The sequence below is a fragment of the Sinohyriopsis cumingii genome, chromosome 8, assembly GCF_028554795.1.
Source record: "Sinohyriopsis cumingii isolate HCF-2022 chromosome 8, ASM2855479v2, whole genome shotgun sequence".
NCBI classification, from domain to species: Eukaryota; Metazoa; Mollusca; class Bivalvia; order Unionida; family Unionidae; genus Sinohyriopsis; species Sinohyriopsis cumingii.
The window spans coordinates 115,911,524-115,925,723 of record NC_142968.1 but is presented as its reverse complement, the minus strand read 5'-3'; the positions used below and the strand labels follow the sequence as shown (position 1 = coordinate 115,925,723).

At 34.8% G+C, this 14,200-nt stretch overlaps 1 protein-coding gene across 1 annotated transcript; it reads left to right on the top strand.

The window, feature by feature from the left end:
- The first annotated feature begins 2,111 nt into the window (after positions 1–2,111).
- LOC149794451 (uncharacterized) lies at positions 2,112–12,263 on the top strand. Its single transcript, XM_089966571.1, has 10 exons — positions 2,112–2,147; positions 5,930–6,038; positions 6,617–6,774; positions 7,690–7,764; positions 8,630–8,734; positions 9,357–9,557; positions 10,093–10,179; positions 10,776–10,869; positions 11,263–11,641; positions 11,955–12,263. Coding segments are annotated over exons 2-10 (1,194 nt in total). The 5' UTR covers positions 2,112–2,147; positions 5,930–5,944; the 3' UTR covers positions 11,956–12,263.
- Positions 12,264–14,200: the final 1,937 nt, after the last annotated feature.

Here is a 14,200-nt window from a genome sequence, read left to right as displayed (position 1 = left end):
TATCAAAAAGAAATGTATAAAAAAATTAAAGATTAACGATAACTAACCAATGAAACCGAATTTAACAAAGGCAATGACATGTGAAGAAATGTCTCTCACTTTGGAAAGGTAGGCGAACGTAATCTGTCATGCACCATCAACTTGAAAAAAATTATAAACAGAAAGAAATCTGAATTCAAAATTCAGTTGTTTTTTTTTAACATTGTTTCGTTTCTTTTTTCTTTTTTTGAACAAATCTAAGCACTAATATAGAGTGGAAAAGGGAAAATGCACATAAAAGCTTTGATATTTCTGAAAAAATGAGGGGATATTCCTAATGTTCATAATCACCTATATATGCTTGGACTTGTCTGTGACTTATCCACAAAACAAGATGTACAAATTTCTGGTCAAGCTGCAAGTGTGTGCGTGTTTTGAAAAATGGTAAAAATGGGATATACAATTTTCTCGTGACACTTATAAAGTGAAGAGTCTGTGCAAGTGTCAAAAGCCAAAGTCATATAAGTTTTGTATTTTGTACGGCTTGTAAAGATTTCCACTTTAGAAAATGTGAAGTATCACAAATTATTATCACAAACAGAAGTGGAACACAGGGGCTTGCAAGAAAGAAAATAATCCAGACAGTTGGTGTCATCAAGAGTGCTAGAGACGGTACCCGAACTTGCTTATTTGAATTAAAGTGATTTTCGCTCCAATGGAGCATGTATCACTGGTTTAATCACGCACCGCGTGATTTTTAATTACTCCTAGGCTTTTACGTACTCAGAGACTACTTTTAAATTTAGCCACTCAGGTGTAGGACTAACTAGTCCTTAACAACCTGACGGAAAGGCTTTAAACATGAGTGGGAATAGTCTCACCACACACTCATTTTTCTTAGTTGGTTTGAAATTCCTCAGATGACAACCCAAGCAGTATGTAAAGCCCGCTATGATTGGTCGGTAGCGATAACGTCACATTAGGACACATGGGCGTGTGGCAGGTGGAAATCGTTCCACATTCTGCCACGTGTACGATGTCCTAGCGTGGTAAAGGAGGTGTAAAGGTGCTCAACAAGCCAGCGATGGATGTTAAGTACTCCCCAAAACGCCAGCCCGTACTTATTTCAAATCAAGTCCCGTGTTTTGCTAATGGACAATAAAAAGTACCAATAATGTGTTTTCCGCCTGTGCAATTAGTTCAAATATAACGAGTCTGTTAAATTTCCTACTTCCTAACGTATCTATCTAATATTAGTACTTAGTATACATACAAACAACCATACTGGTCTTATTTAAATTAATATGTCTAAGCGACATATACAAGTTTTGTCACTGTTAGGTTTAACAAGTTAAGTTTGTTGTGGTGTTCCAATGGGCCGAGTTTGTTTCGAGAATAGTTTAGTCAAGGAGGGATACCAAGCCAAATATGGTTCCCTATTTAATAAAAGGCAATCTTTTGGAGCCCTAAAAGGGCTGTTTTTTCTGCTAGAAGGTACCTCGTCTCTCTTTCGCCCTCACGATCTTTCCCGCACTCCTAGTCTCATGATTCTTGATATCAGGAAATGCGTAGCCATGATGGGCGACAATGTAAGCAGCAGCTTCTACAAGTTGACTGACGGGGTATTATCTCCCTTCTGTGTTGATAGTATATTTGGGGTTTCCTTTTTCCTCTTCCCTGTGTGTGTGTGTATGTGTGTGTGTGCGTATGTCTGCGCGCGTACGTTGTGTGTGTGTGTGTGTGTGTGTGTGTGTGTGTATGTGTGTGTGTGTATTGGTCTCTGTTTGTCCCTATAAAACTCACTTTATCCCTATCAGATGCACTCTACCTACCTATCTGCAGTAGCGTGTATTCAGGTCAGCCACTTGCAACACTGTTGACATTTATCCCCTAGTGTTCAGCTCAGTGACGTCACTGACGCTGGAAATTTCGAGACTATGAATATGGACTTGGGGATTTCCACAGGTTGTAGCTATACATATTTACTAGAGTTCACAAACAGGAACGTCACTCAAGCTGAAGCTATAAAAAGATGGTGGGGTTTTCCAAAGGAATAACCCACAAGTTGTAGTATAAATAGATAGTGGGATTTCATAGGAATTTTAGCTGATTATAGCTATAAATAGATACATGGGTGTTTATCCACGATCGTCACACAAGTTGATATTGTAAGTAGTTACTAATTTTATCCATTTTAGTCTAAACCATTGTAACTTAATTTTCGGGGATATGTTTATTTTCCTTTAAATTCTGGGACAATTTCGTCATTTTAGATTTCAGGTCTCGGTAATGCTTTATATATAAATCTCACGCTTGTATTAGTGTATGTATGTCTCTGTCTCTGTTGTGTTTGACCCTCTACCATCATTGTCCCTAGACAGTCCCACCATGTTCAATTCCCCTTGACGCTATACAGACCCACCATGTTCAATTTCCATATGTTAAATTCCCCTTGAGGCTACAGTTGCCCAAGACATTTTCCCATGTTAAATTCCCCTTGAGGCTAGAGTGGCCCATGAGTTTTCCCCATGTTAAATTTCCCTTGACGCTAGAGTGGCCCAAGAGGTTCTGTAATGCTAATTCCTCATAGACCCTTTACAGGCCCAGGGTTTTTTCTCCATGTTAAATTTATATAGACCCTATACAGGCCCAGGGGTTTTTGTCCATGTTAATTCCCATAGACCCTATAGTGTCCCAGAGGTTTTTGTCCATGTTAAATTTACATAGACCCTATAGTGTCCCAGGGGTGTTTTTAATGGTAAGTCCCATAAACGCTATAGTGTCCCCATTCACTACTTCTGAGTCAGATTCAAAATTAGACCCATGTTTCATAACCCTTGACAACCTCGTTCAAATGTATATGGAAACTCGTTAAATAATTGGCGAGCAGCTGTTTGGCAATTTCACCACGATAATGTTTTCGATCAGTCGTCAACAAATGAGGGAGCCACCTTGCCCAAACTGTTTCTGAACTTCCAGCTGACGAAATAATGTCCGTGATAATATAAATATCGTCCACTTTTCACGGAGAATATTCATCGCCTGTTACCTTCAAAGCAGCAACTTCGTTGTTCACCAGTAGTAGACATCGGTCTTCAGGACGTGAGTCATCCATGGATTCTTAACCATCTTTACAACTATAAAACCACCTCAAATTTGTAGCATATCACAGTTAATTAAACCTATAAACTTTATACAAATCTGCCATGATGCCAGTTAGTACATTCAGAATTCACGGGTTTTAACGGTATGCTTTTGGTCAAAAAGCAGTTTTGTTTCTCCTTCTTGGACATCTTTAACGTCACCGTCATTTACCCCATATGTTTCCTCACTTGCATAGGTGCATCTACAGACCATTTTAACAAATATTAATTTGTGCATAGATCGGTATTAAATTTATTGGATGGCTTAAAGAAACATGAGTTGCACAAATACTGAGAACTTTTCAAATACTTCTTGTACATACATACATACATACATACATACATACATACATACATACATACATACATACCACAACTTAGTCCGTTTGCTAAAAGCGAAAGAAAATGCTTATTTTCCAACTGCATTCCTAATTAATTGTAAATGAAAATATTAATTTTTAAGCAAAAAATGAATAATTAAATTGCTGCGTGTTTTTGAATTGAAAGTAACGTCCTGCTAGGAAAACAAAAGTTCCAATTCTTATGGTACATCTGTATTTACTGAATTTCACACACATTTCAAGCCGTTTGTGTACATCATGGTATAATATAAATAAAGATCTTTTCGTAATTCTAATCAAATTGATTTTTATAGCACCTTCTCCTTTGATAGAAGTATTGCCCTTTTTGTAGTATACCTTAAATTAGTATTTGATTGATTACCAGGCAACTAAATATAATTTTATCACCTGTAGATGCGCATATTGATAAATAACTCCCTTTAACATTTAAAAAACATCTTGCTGTCTTTCTTCACTTGCAGATGAATGCAGCGTAAGACAAAAGCCTTTGAACACAACTAGTCATTGCTCATTAGTTCTTCATGAAAATTGTGAAATGTTATAATCATCGTCTGAGGTTGTAAATGTCCACAAGTAACTTCACTCATGTGATTTATGTTTAGAGTTATTGCTCCTTTGGTCTGCTATATATGACGGTAGTTTGCAAACACAGGTAATCACACTGGATTAATTAGAAAGCAATTAAATTGTGTACATGATATGGCCATTGTTGTAAGATACAAATGACAGTCTCACCAGTTTTTGTTAGAGTCATTAACCTTAGTTTCTTGCACAAAATCTTGTGAACTGAAATAGTCACACAGGTTTCAATGGATCTCCATAGGACTTGGAAATCGATATGTTTATCATCTGGAAAGGTGCAAATGGAAGCACCGCTGTACTCCTTCAAGTTTTACTACAACTATTTCTCTTTTTAACATGGGAACTGTATTTAGTTTATGCCAAAAGCTTCTGAACGTAAATATCTTTAGACACTCATATCGACAAAGGGGCCCCGAGTGGCCGAGTGGTCTAAAGCGCTCTCCGTTACGGATCACTGCCATCTCACCTCTGTCTGCGTGGGTTCGAGTCTAGGATTCGGCTAATGTGTGGTATGTGAGAAAGCTTACCAGTAGCTTCTCGTGGGTCGGTGGTTCTTTCTGGGGTTTTCCCGGGTTCTTCCTCCACCATTAATACTGGCCGCCATGTATAGCCTTTCGTGTGCTGAAAAATGGCGTTAAACCCTACAACAACAACTACAACAACATCATATCGACAAATCATTCTACTCTCCCAACTGTTCTAGAGTTATTATCATGTTTGTCTTACAGCTGAACCCAACGTTAAATAGAGCCTTACGAACGCAACTTAACGGTTTTTTTTTGCGTTCGGATTGCCGTCAAACTTGGGGCATATCATTGAGTATACAAATATTGATATATTGACCAGTGATTGAGCTTCTATGACTAATGAAAAAATCACCATCCCTTTTTAATCAAAGCTGGATTTTATATAATATAAGACAAAATTTTGCAAATACAGCAGCTGTTTCGGTGTTTAGTCGATTATTGCAAAATTTAACAAATAGTATGGGGATCATCGAAATATAAATGCTGACCGAACCTAGAGCTCACATGATGTTCAGATTACTTGTGATCTCTCCTTTAACTATAGATTTCTCTGCTTCATTATTATTATTATTATTATCAAAATGATTCATACCATCCAATGGAAAGTATACACGACTTATTGTTACGAATGAAAATAAACAGCGCATATCAGACTTTCTTGTGACAAGACTCATTCCAACTTTGCTGTGGACTTGTCATATGCTTTAACCTGATTGCCTTATTGGTGTATAATTATTGCTAGGCCTACCCAATCACGACCTCGCCCAATTGGAAGCGACTCTTTTATGGTTATATTCAGCAATGCTCAGATATAAAACACTGAACAAGTGTTGAAACGTAGTTTTCCTATTATCGTAATACATGGTACATCTCAGACATAACATACAATAGACTTTTAGTTGATTATTTTTGCCACTATTTAAAGAATAAGAGTTAAATTTATGGGTGCGATGAAGCATTTTTTATCGTATGGAAGGAAATTTGCATTGGCTTCGAACGTTTTGTTTGGGGTAAGTCTAAATCTTTAGTTACATATTTAAGTCATTCTAGGCAAAAACAATCACAGTTAAAATAATATGACTTCACACAATCTCTGATAAATTGTATTTCGACTTCCTGTTTCATACACTTACTGTATTTAGCGAGTATCAGAAACAAAACAACTAAGTACTGAGTATTGGAATTTGTCATGTACATTTTGACATGGGAAAATACAATTAAGGTTCACTGTGTGTGTGTGTGTGTGTGTGTGTGTGTTTGTGTGGTTTCCCTTATGTTTGTCTGTATATTTTATTGTTTGTGTAACTCAGACGAAAGATTTGTACTAAATTTTCAGGTCCTTTCATTAGCAATGGCAATAGCTGGATTTGTCCTTCGATTTGGTGACCAGTCGGTGAATGAGGCAACCCTGCAGAAAATCAAGGACAGTGCAAGAGACGCCTTCGGTATGAATTATTTAATGTAAGATAGGATGAAATTAGATATATACTGAGGTAAAACTCATGCATGCGTTAATTTTGGAAAGTTCTTCACTTCACTGTTAATATTTAGGTAGTATTCTTTTAAGTAACAAATATGAATAATGTCTTCTGAAACTGAAATCCAGTCAATATATTCCATGGCACACACGTGCCACGTAGCAAATAACAAAGTTATTTGTGCACTTTTTTTTGTGGTAGCATTACATATATATGCAGTGGACACTAAGAGTTTTATGTTATCTTTGTCTGTAAAGAAATGTTAAATTAGACCAATTTGTAGATCTTCAACTTTATATTATATTTTCAGTCAATGTTAAATAATAGTGAAATTAGTTTCATTGGATAATGCCAAGAAGTAAACAAAGCGTTACAAATAGAGATACTTGTTAAAATCTTCATAAACGTGCGGTACAGAGAATGATACAATTCTGGACATACAAATGAACTCGAACTATTTGACGCTTTAAAACTACGATGAGGCGCAACGAGGAAACTATTAATTGTAAATGCAATCCTATTATTCTACACCCATATATTACCAGGTGTGTATGACCTTAATACCATCAGCTTCCGGCCAATAACTGAGAGTCTGAAACAAGCATTTGGAACATTTCTTATCGTCACTGGACTTGTATCAGCCCCATTCGCAGTGTTTGGATTTTTTACCTTTCTTCGGAATAAGAGGAAGTTTCTATTTGCGGTAAGAGGATGTAGATTATTATTATTATTATTATTATTAGTAGTAGTAGTAGTAGTAGTAGTTGTTGTTGTTGTTGTTGTTGTTGTTGTTTCGAAATTAGAATTTTGTCACGTCTGGGAGTTAAGTTTACAAAGCTCAGTAACGGAGATATTTAATGACTGGTTAGTGAAGAGTTGTATTAAGTGAATTTTTATTATGTTATTTATCGGAAAAATAATAAAATTATTTTATTTGGAACATTTTTAGGAGGCGGTGAAATAAAAATCGATTTAGTTATTATCACAAATACATACATAAAATCACAGTTACATTTAGTACTATAGAGGGACATGTGGAGTGTATATTATAGATGTTGAGATCGAATGGATTTTTCTTTCTTTTTAAAGCAAGTAATTATTCATTGATTATTTGATTACATGTTATTGTATGTAATACTACCACTCATATTTCATAAGCTCGTGACTTTATACACATATAAGCATTCTTACACAAAAATCACATTACTTTCTGAACAGTACAGTTTCATTTCGCAATGCAGAGCTCGAGTGGTCAAAATATAAACAACTTGTTGGAACATATATCCGTATAACCACATTTAGAATTAAAGGACTGAAATATTACACACAGATACACACACATTTTGTGTTAAGTGTTTCTTATATGTTAGTTATTTGTTCTCCTATCGAAGAGCTTGTTTAGCCAAAAACGATTGGGAAACCATTTAGAAATTGCGCCGTTATGAATCTTTGAAGTACATGGAAGCACTGAGCAAATGGCGGGGAGGAGTGAACTAAAAACTACAGTAATTTTGTACAAAGTCATAAAGGTTGTAAAGAATTGTGTATATTATTTCCAGTGTCTGCTCACTGTGTCGTAAAGTAGCTTCAGGAGATTATTATTTGTCTTTTCTTGCAGTATGTAATAGTCACCGGAATTCTTGTAGCAATGCAACTCTTCGTGAGTTTCTACTTCTTCCCAAGTCCAGAAAGGGTAAGTACAAGATGTGTTATAATCTCCATCGATGTAGAGGTCATTAAGTGTGCCCAAAGCCAGACAATATATATTAACAAAATGATTACATATTGCACACTCATTTGTTCATTGATAATTAAAATAGATGCGTTATTTCAAATATTCAATTATTACACACCAATGCATATATGGTGTACGAAAACACCTTCAAATACACTCTCTAAACTCTCTCTTACAACGTCGAAATTAGTTTCTAAACAATTTTGTATACAGGAGAGTTAGTGCTTTTCCAGTTTGCTAAAATATGTGAATTTATAAATATATCAATTTTCAAAATATACCCTATACTCTCACTGTCTAATAGTCTGCCTACGACGGAAATAAATTGTCTTTGCAGCTCTTCAACGTTTAAAGATAACGCAAATAACGATAATATTTACAAATAATTCACTGCTTTATATATTCACGTCCGAAAACAAACATATCCTTTCATTATATTTTGATGATACATACCTAATTGTATTTCTTTACATTTACGAAGTTCGACCCTAGGGATGCAGAATACAGATTAATATAAATTATTCAAATTAGCTGAGTCGGATGTTCAACGAACGATTTCTCAATTTATCTCTAATCACGCATACTCTCGTGCGCAAAAGACTGCATTATAATATCATAATATGGTCAGAATTATTCTATTTTTTAATAATGCTAAATTGCCAAACATTCGTTAATAGTTATGGTAAATATGAAGGAGCTATTGGCTGATAGATAAATCATTAAGAAAGGCAGTCTTTATTTTATATTTATTGGGATTAATGAGGAATATCATCCATGACAAAACTTTCTTTTCCTCCCATTTCCTGTTATTTTGTTTCTTCAGATGCAAGACCTGATGAAACCTTATCTTCGTGAAAACATCAACGCATACACAGGGATACACACATCGGATCAAGTCTCGCTAGGATGGAATTATGTGATGCAAGAGGTTAAAAAAAATATGGTCTTTAAATCTATCTTTTTATCTGCTTTAAAATCGATTAAACAAAGAGTTTTCACAACTTATGTTGCAAATGCCATGAAGGCAAGATTAGAAGCAAAGTTGTCGTACTAATGGGACACTCCAGTTATTTAAACACAGACATGCACCGCCTGGGATCAAACCCAGCATCATGTAAGCTGAATGAGTTTGTTTTCACTGCCATAGCCATGGTCATTTTATAAAATATTAAATCACCTTTTGTTGCATGGAGCTTGCCTATCATTTTAGGCTGTCGCTTGATAGCTAAAGTATACTTTTTGAATTTCTAGTCTCCTTGTGCGCTTCAGAAATCTGTAGCCAGTTGCCATCCTTTAGGCAAGAGAAACAGAAAGGAGCCTAGCACAAACATTTTACCAGCAGGATCTAACAAATTAGAGAATTTGTAATTGTTATTGTTGATTGTTCAGTATTAAATCATGCTATAGTAATATTTTTCCTTTAGGAAGTAATCACTCGCTAATAACGGTCATTATTTCCATCCTACGATAAAAATATAGACACACAACACTCTAAGAGACCAATAACATTGAAACTAAATAGACTTGATGCTAAATTCGTTTCCTTCCAGTATCAGTGCTGTGGAGTAGATTCAGCGGCTGACTTTAATTCGTCTGCTTACTATTCGTACTGTCCCTATTATGGCGAGTATAATGCTGTACCCGGCTGCTGCCGAACTCTTCCGTCTTCGTATTCTCAGTCGTGGTGTTATTATGATTCACTGAGAAAGTATTGTGGTGGGAGCTCATATGATACTAATATGTGGAAAGATGTAAGAATACACATACACACACACAAACACACACACACACACACACACTATATATATATATATATATATATATATATATATATATATATATATATATATATATATATATATATAGTGTGTGTGTGTGTATTTTTTATTGACTGTTGTAATGAAAAGAAACTGAACATTAAATAACAGTAACTAAAGCTAGCGCTTTATGAATTCTCTAGCAACATCAAACAGTTTATTTTAAATTTCAACCATCCTAGTATATTCTTGATCATTGTTCTTTCTGTAACTTCCAGTAGTTCCGATAATGTACATGCAACACCTTTTCTATTAATATAATCATTTTTTCAAAGTATTATTTATTATTGCCATATTTCTGCCGTCTTCCTCCTTAGATTAACAAGAAGTAACAACTGCGAAAACAATGATTTCATTTAAAAGAACTAGTTTCAGCGATATTCAAAATAAAGCTAGACCGCTTTAGAGACTAGTTTGACGATTCCCGACCGTGTACAAAGCAAATAAAGAGCGTGCTATACATTTTTAGGGATGCTCTGCAACACTGTTTCGATTTCACTATACAAGGCACGCTGAGGTCATTTGGTCAATGATAGGTGTTGGCCTGATTGATCAGGTATGTACGCTTGAAAGTTGATTTATGTCTTATATTTTATATTAGTATTACTGATATAACATTGTTCATGTTAACTGGAGTAAAATATCGCCGTGTCATTCAAAAGGATTTGTTAACTTTAATCGAAAAGTCAATTCAAAAAGACGAGGCAGGAAAAATGTGCTATGCATGATTGAATCATTTTGTAATACGCTTCTCTCTCTCTCTCTCTCTCTCTCTCTCTCTATATATATATATATATATATATATATATATATATATATATATATATATATATATATAAAAAGTGGATGTTAGGTGTGTTAGGTTACCAGTTCCGAGTGTATGGCGTTTGCGATGATCATAACATTCCGTGCACTCCAGTAAACTAAGATGAATCAAATGATGACGTCGAGTGAAGTTTTGAGATCCATTAAGATTGTTTGCCCGAAATCCGGCTGAGATCAAATGATATAGATACAATACGTCATCACATTATTCAAACCAGATCTAGGTCTGTCAAAAATAAAGATTTAGTTCTACACAAGCATATAATCAGCTAAATCAACTTATCACTTTAAGGCAATTTATTACGTCACCAATATATTATGTTTCAGATATTTTTGTTTGTCTTTGCAATTATTGTCCTCCAAAAGACAAAATGTAAAGTTAATCCCACAGGCAATTCCACAACGGCAGTCTGGACAGCAGGTGAGAGATAGATGCAGCTTTTTGTTTATAGGATCAATATAATATATGTGGAATCAGTTATTAGTAAAATTGAATGATTTGTATAAATGAAGTTTATTTTGATAAGAAAAAGGTTATCATATCAATCATGCCGTATTGTCAAAACATTATACAATGAAAGCTATTATATAATGCAAAATTTCCATATAATTGCAAAACTAGATATTCATTAAGCCAGAGTAATTAGTTATATCGCATTTATCTGTCACAAATACTTTATTAAACAATATAAAGAAATTATACATGTTTCTTTATTTCTTCCTCCAGTTCCTGGAGAAATACTTTTATACTAACGATTTAAACAAACATATTGTGTATACGACATACACACTATGTACTGATTATTAATTATAGGTAGCACTGAGACAACCCAAATATCATCCGCGCCAATGCCCCTCCAAGAACAACAAGGAATTTCATCAGAAACATTTACCCAGCATAGCTTGCCATCCGCATATGTGCCTGCAACTTCAAAACCAACAGGAGCAGCGCCACCACCGTCACAACCAGTAATGCAATTAATACCACCTACTCAATCAAACTTCTACCCCACGCAAACCTTTCTCCCAGGATCAGTTATGTTTGTGCCTACATCACGCGACTACGCCCGCAACACGATGCCAAGTACATTTATACCCATGACGACTTTGCCAGGCATCAGCATCCAAACACTTCCTCAGGCACAGGAACCTCCAGACGCACAGCAACGAAACTACGCACCCTTAACCATGTGGTAGGATCAGCATTTGACATCTTGAAATCTCTAAACCTGCTAGATCAGACTGTGTGGGATATTAATAAATGCATGTCTCTACTAGATCAGAGTGTGTGGGGTAATGATAAATGCATGTCTCTGCTAAGATGCTTCCTGTAAGAGAACACTGAGAGTGAGGGAACGAGATCGTTTGTTGGTGTGTATGTGTGTGTGTGTGTGTGTGTGTGTGTGTGTGTGTGAGAGAGAGAGAGAGAGAGAGAGAGAGAGAGAGAGAGTTTTCGATCCTTGAATATATAGAAAACATTTACTTTCATTTCGTTCCTCTTTGCAGATTGAAGTAACTGAAGAAACAAATGTGGAGCGGGATCCTATCAACTAATAATTTAGAACACATGATCCTATGATGAAGCAAACTTCTTATAAATGCTTTAATGAATTTCTGTATGTGTTCCACGTTATTGCATCAGACAAAAAATTTAATTTTAAAACTTTCATTCCGAATTTGTAACTGAATACATTTTTATCCCTGTCTTTTTTACCCTGACATTGATACTTTATGACTGGTAATTTAAGATTTTCCCCGTAATGCTTTTAAATGCTTTGACTCGATGTATAGCTAAAGTCACCTCTGCTTGTTTGTAACTTTGCCGAGCTTTCAAAGTACACGGCGGATTTGCAGATATCATTATTTTTTAAAGTGTACTCCAAAATATATAGATGAAACACGAGTTTAATCTTCAGTTCAATAACTTTGTGCTCGTTTGTTTTAAAGAAGGATTTAATGTATAAATAATAAAAGCATCAAATGTATGAGTAAACTATTAATTCCTACAATTCAACAGGTATCCTGCTCGCTTGATAGTGTTACAGCTAGCTTTACAAATAATTGCAACTATGTATTTTGTATATTCTGCAAGCTGGAATGTTTCTTTTTTATGATTTTAATTGTTGTTTTTTTCCGCGTGATATCATATTTACAACATAAGTAGACATATATATGGAAACATATACCTATCTACCTACGAATCTACCTGTACAAGGTTATATTTCGAAAGGGCCAACCACCACATTCGAAACGGAATGATCTTAAGAACAATAATACAAAAAATATATTTTGTGTCACCCCCTACCAAACTCATACTTGTCTAACCCTGTATCCTTCCTAAATTATGTTTTTTAATATAATGTTTCATGTTTGTGTAGTAAAACGTGATGGATGAATTTGATGTAAAGCTTTCTCCATGAAAAAGAGATTCTATATTCTTTCGAATGACATAAAAAATGTATTACCTTGATAGGTAGAGGATAGTAGTTAGTGTAAGTCTGTCTTGAACGTCGATGTGATACTATTTGAAGTTGATTATTTACATTTAAGTCTATGCCAAATTGGTAAGAATAAAAACAACACTTTGATATGTCTTCTCCTCTTGCGGCTGTTGTTCAACCCTAGACAATTTGAAACAAAAAATTAATAGATCTTATCTTGGAAACTGGTACGGTCTTTATTAGAAAAAGATACAGATGAGCAAAACGTACAGACTTAGGGACATGTATGTCTCTTTTTGGCTAAATACTCGATGTTTTGAATGCTAAATTCCGCTTTTCTCAAGAAATGTATCCATATTGTTTTCGTTGAAAATGAGCTTTCTTCTTGACCTATTTTACACATGAGATATTGAAATATTTTCAATTAAAATAAATATGAAGAGAATTTTAAGTTAATTCTAACGTATCAACATCATGCGTCACAAATTTATTGGCATTATCTTCATTTGCTTTTAGTATAAACTGGCATCGAACAGTGTAGGCTAGATAGAAAGTAGTTTTGAACTGTTCGTTGTTAGTTTATTGAATTTATCTGAATCAATCCCTGACACACGTGTTCCCTTGTTGGATCCAGTGCACTTGAAAGGATTGTTATCCACTATATGATTTGTATTATATATATATATATATATATATATATATATATATATATATATATATATATATATATATATATATATATATATATATATAATGCTGTCGGGCATTTCTAGGAACATAAGGTTTCCATCTCTACATTGAAACAAAACGCACACCGAATTCGACCGATTGATGAAAATAAAATACTGCAATGCTTACCATTCGAAAAAGGGCATTTGTCACCAGAATGTTCTGTTCAAATTAATATTAATTTTGGACACACAGGATACCAACCATGTGTTTTCATGACTCGTGAAATGTCAGCCTATTCTGCTCATAGCTTTGAAAAGATGTAATGTTTATCCATCGGGCTACGGAAATGAAATACATTGCTTTGGACTGTTTCTGTCAGCGGTTTAGTCGAGTAATTATGGCAGGTTTATAGCTAGTATTACAAAATTCAACCTAACAATGCCAATAAATGGCAATAGATATTAAGCAAACTAAACCGATCTTGTATAAAAATTAGTAATAATTAACATTTTATAAAATATAAGCTTTTATGTGGAAGAGAAACAACAATGAATAGGAATAGAAACAGACTATATGCCGGGGAATTTATTGAGATTGCCGTTCTAGCGGCAAGTTGACACGTGGGGTAGCAGATGATTT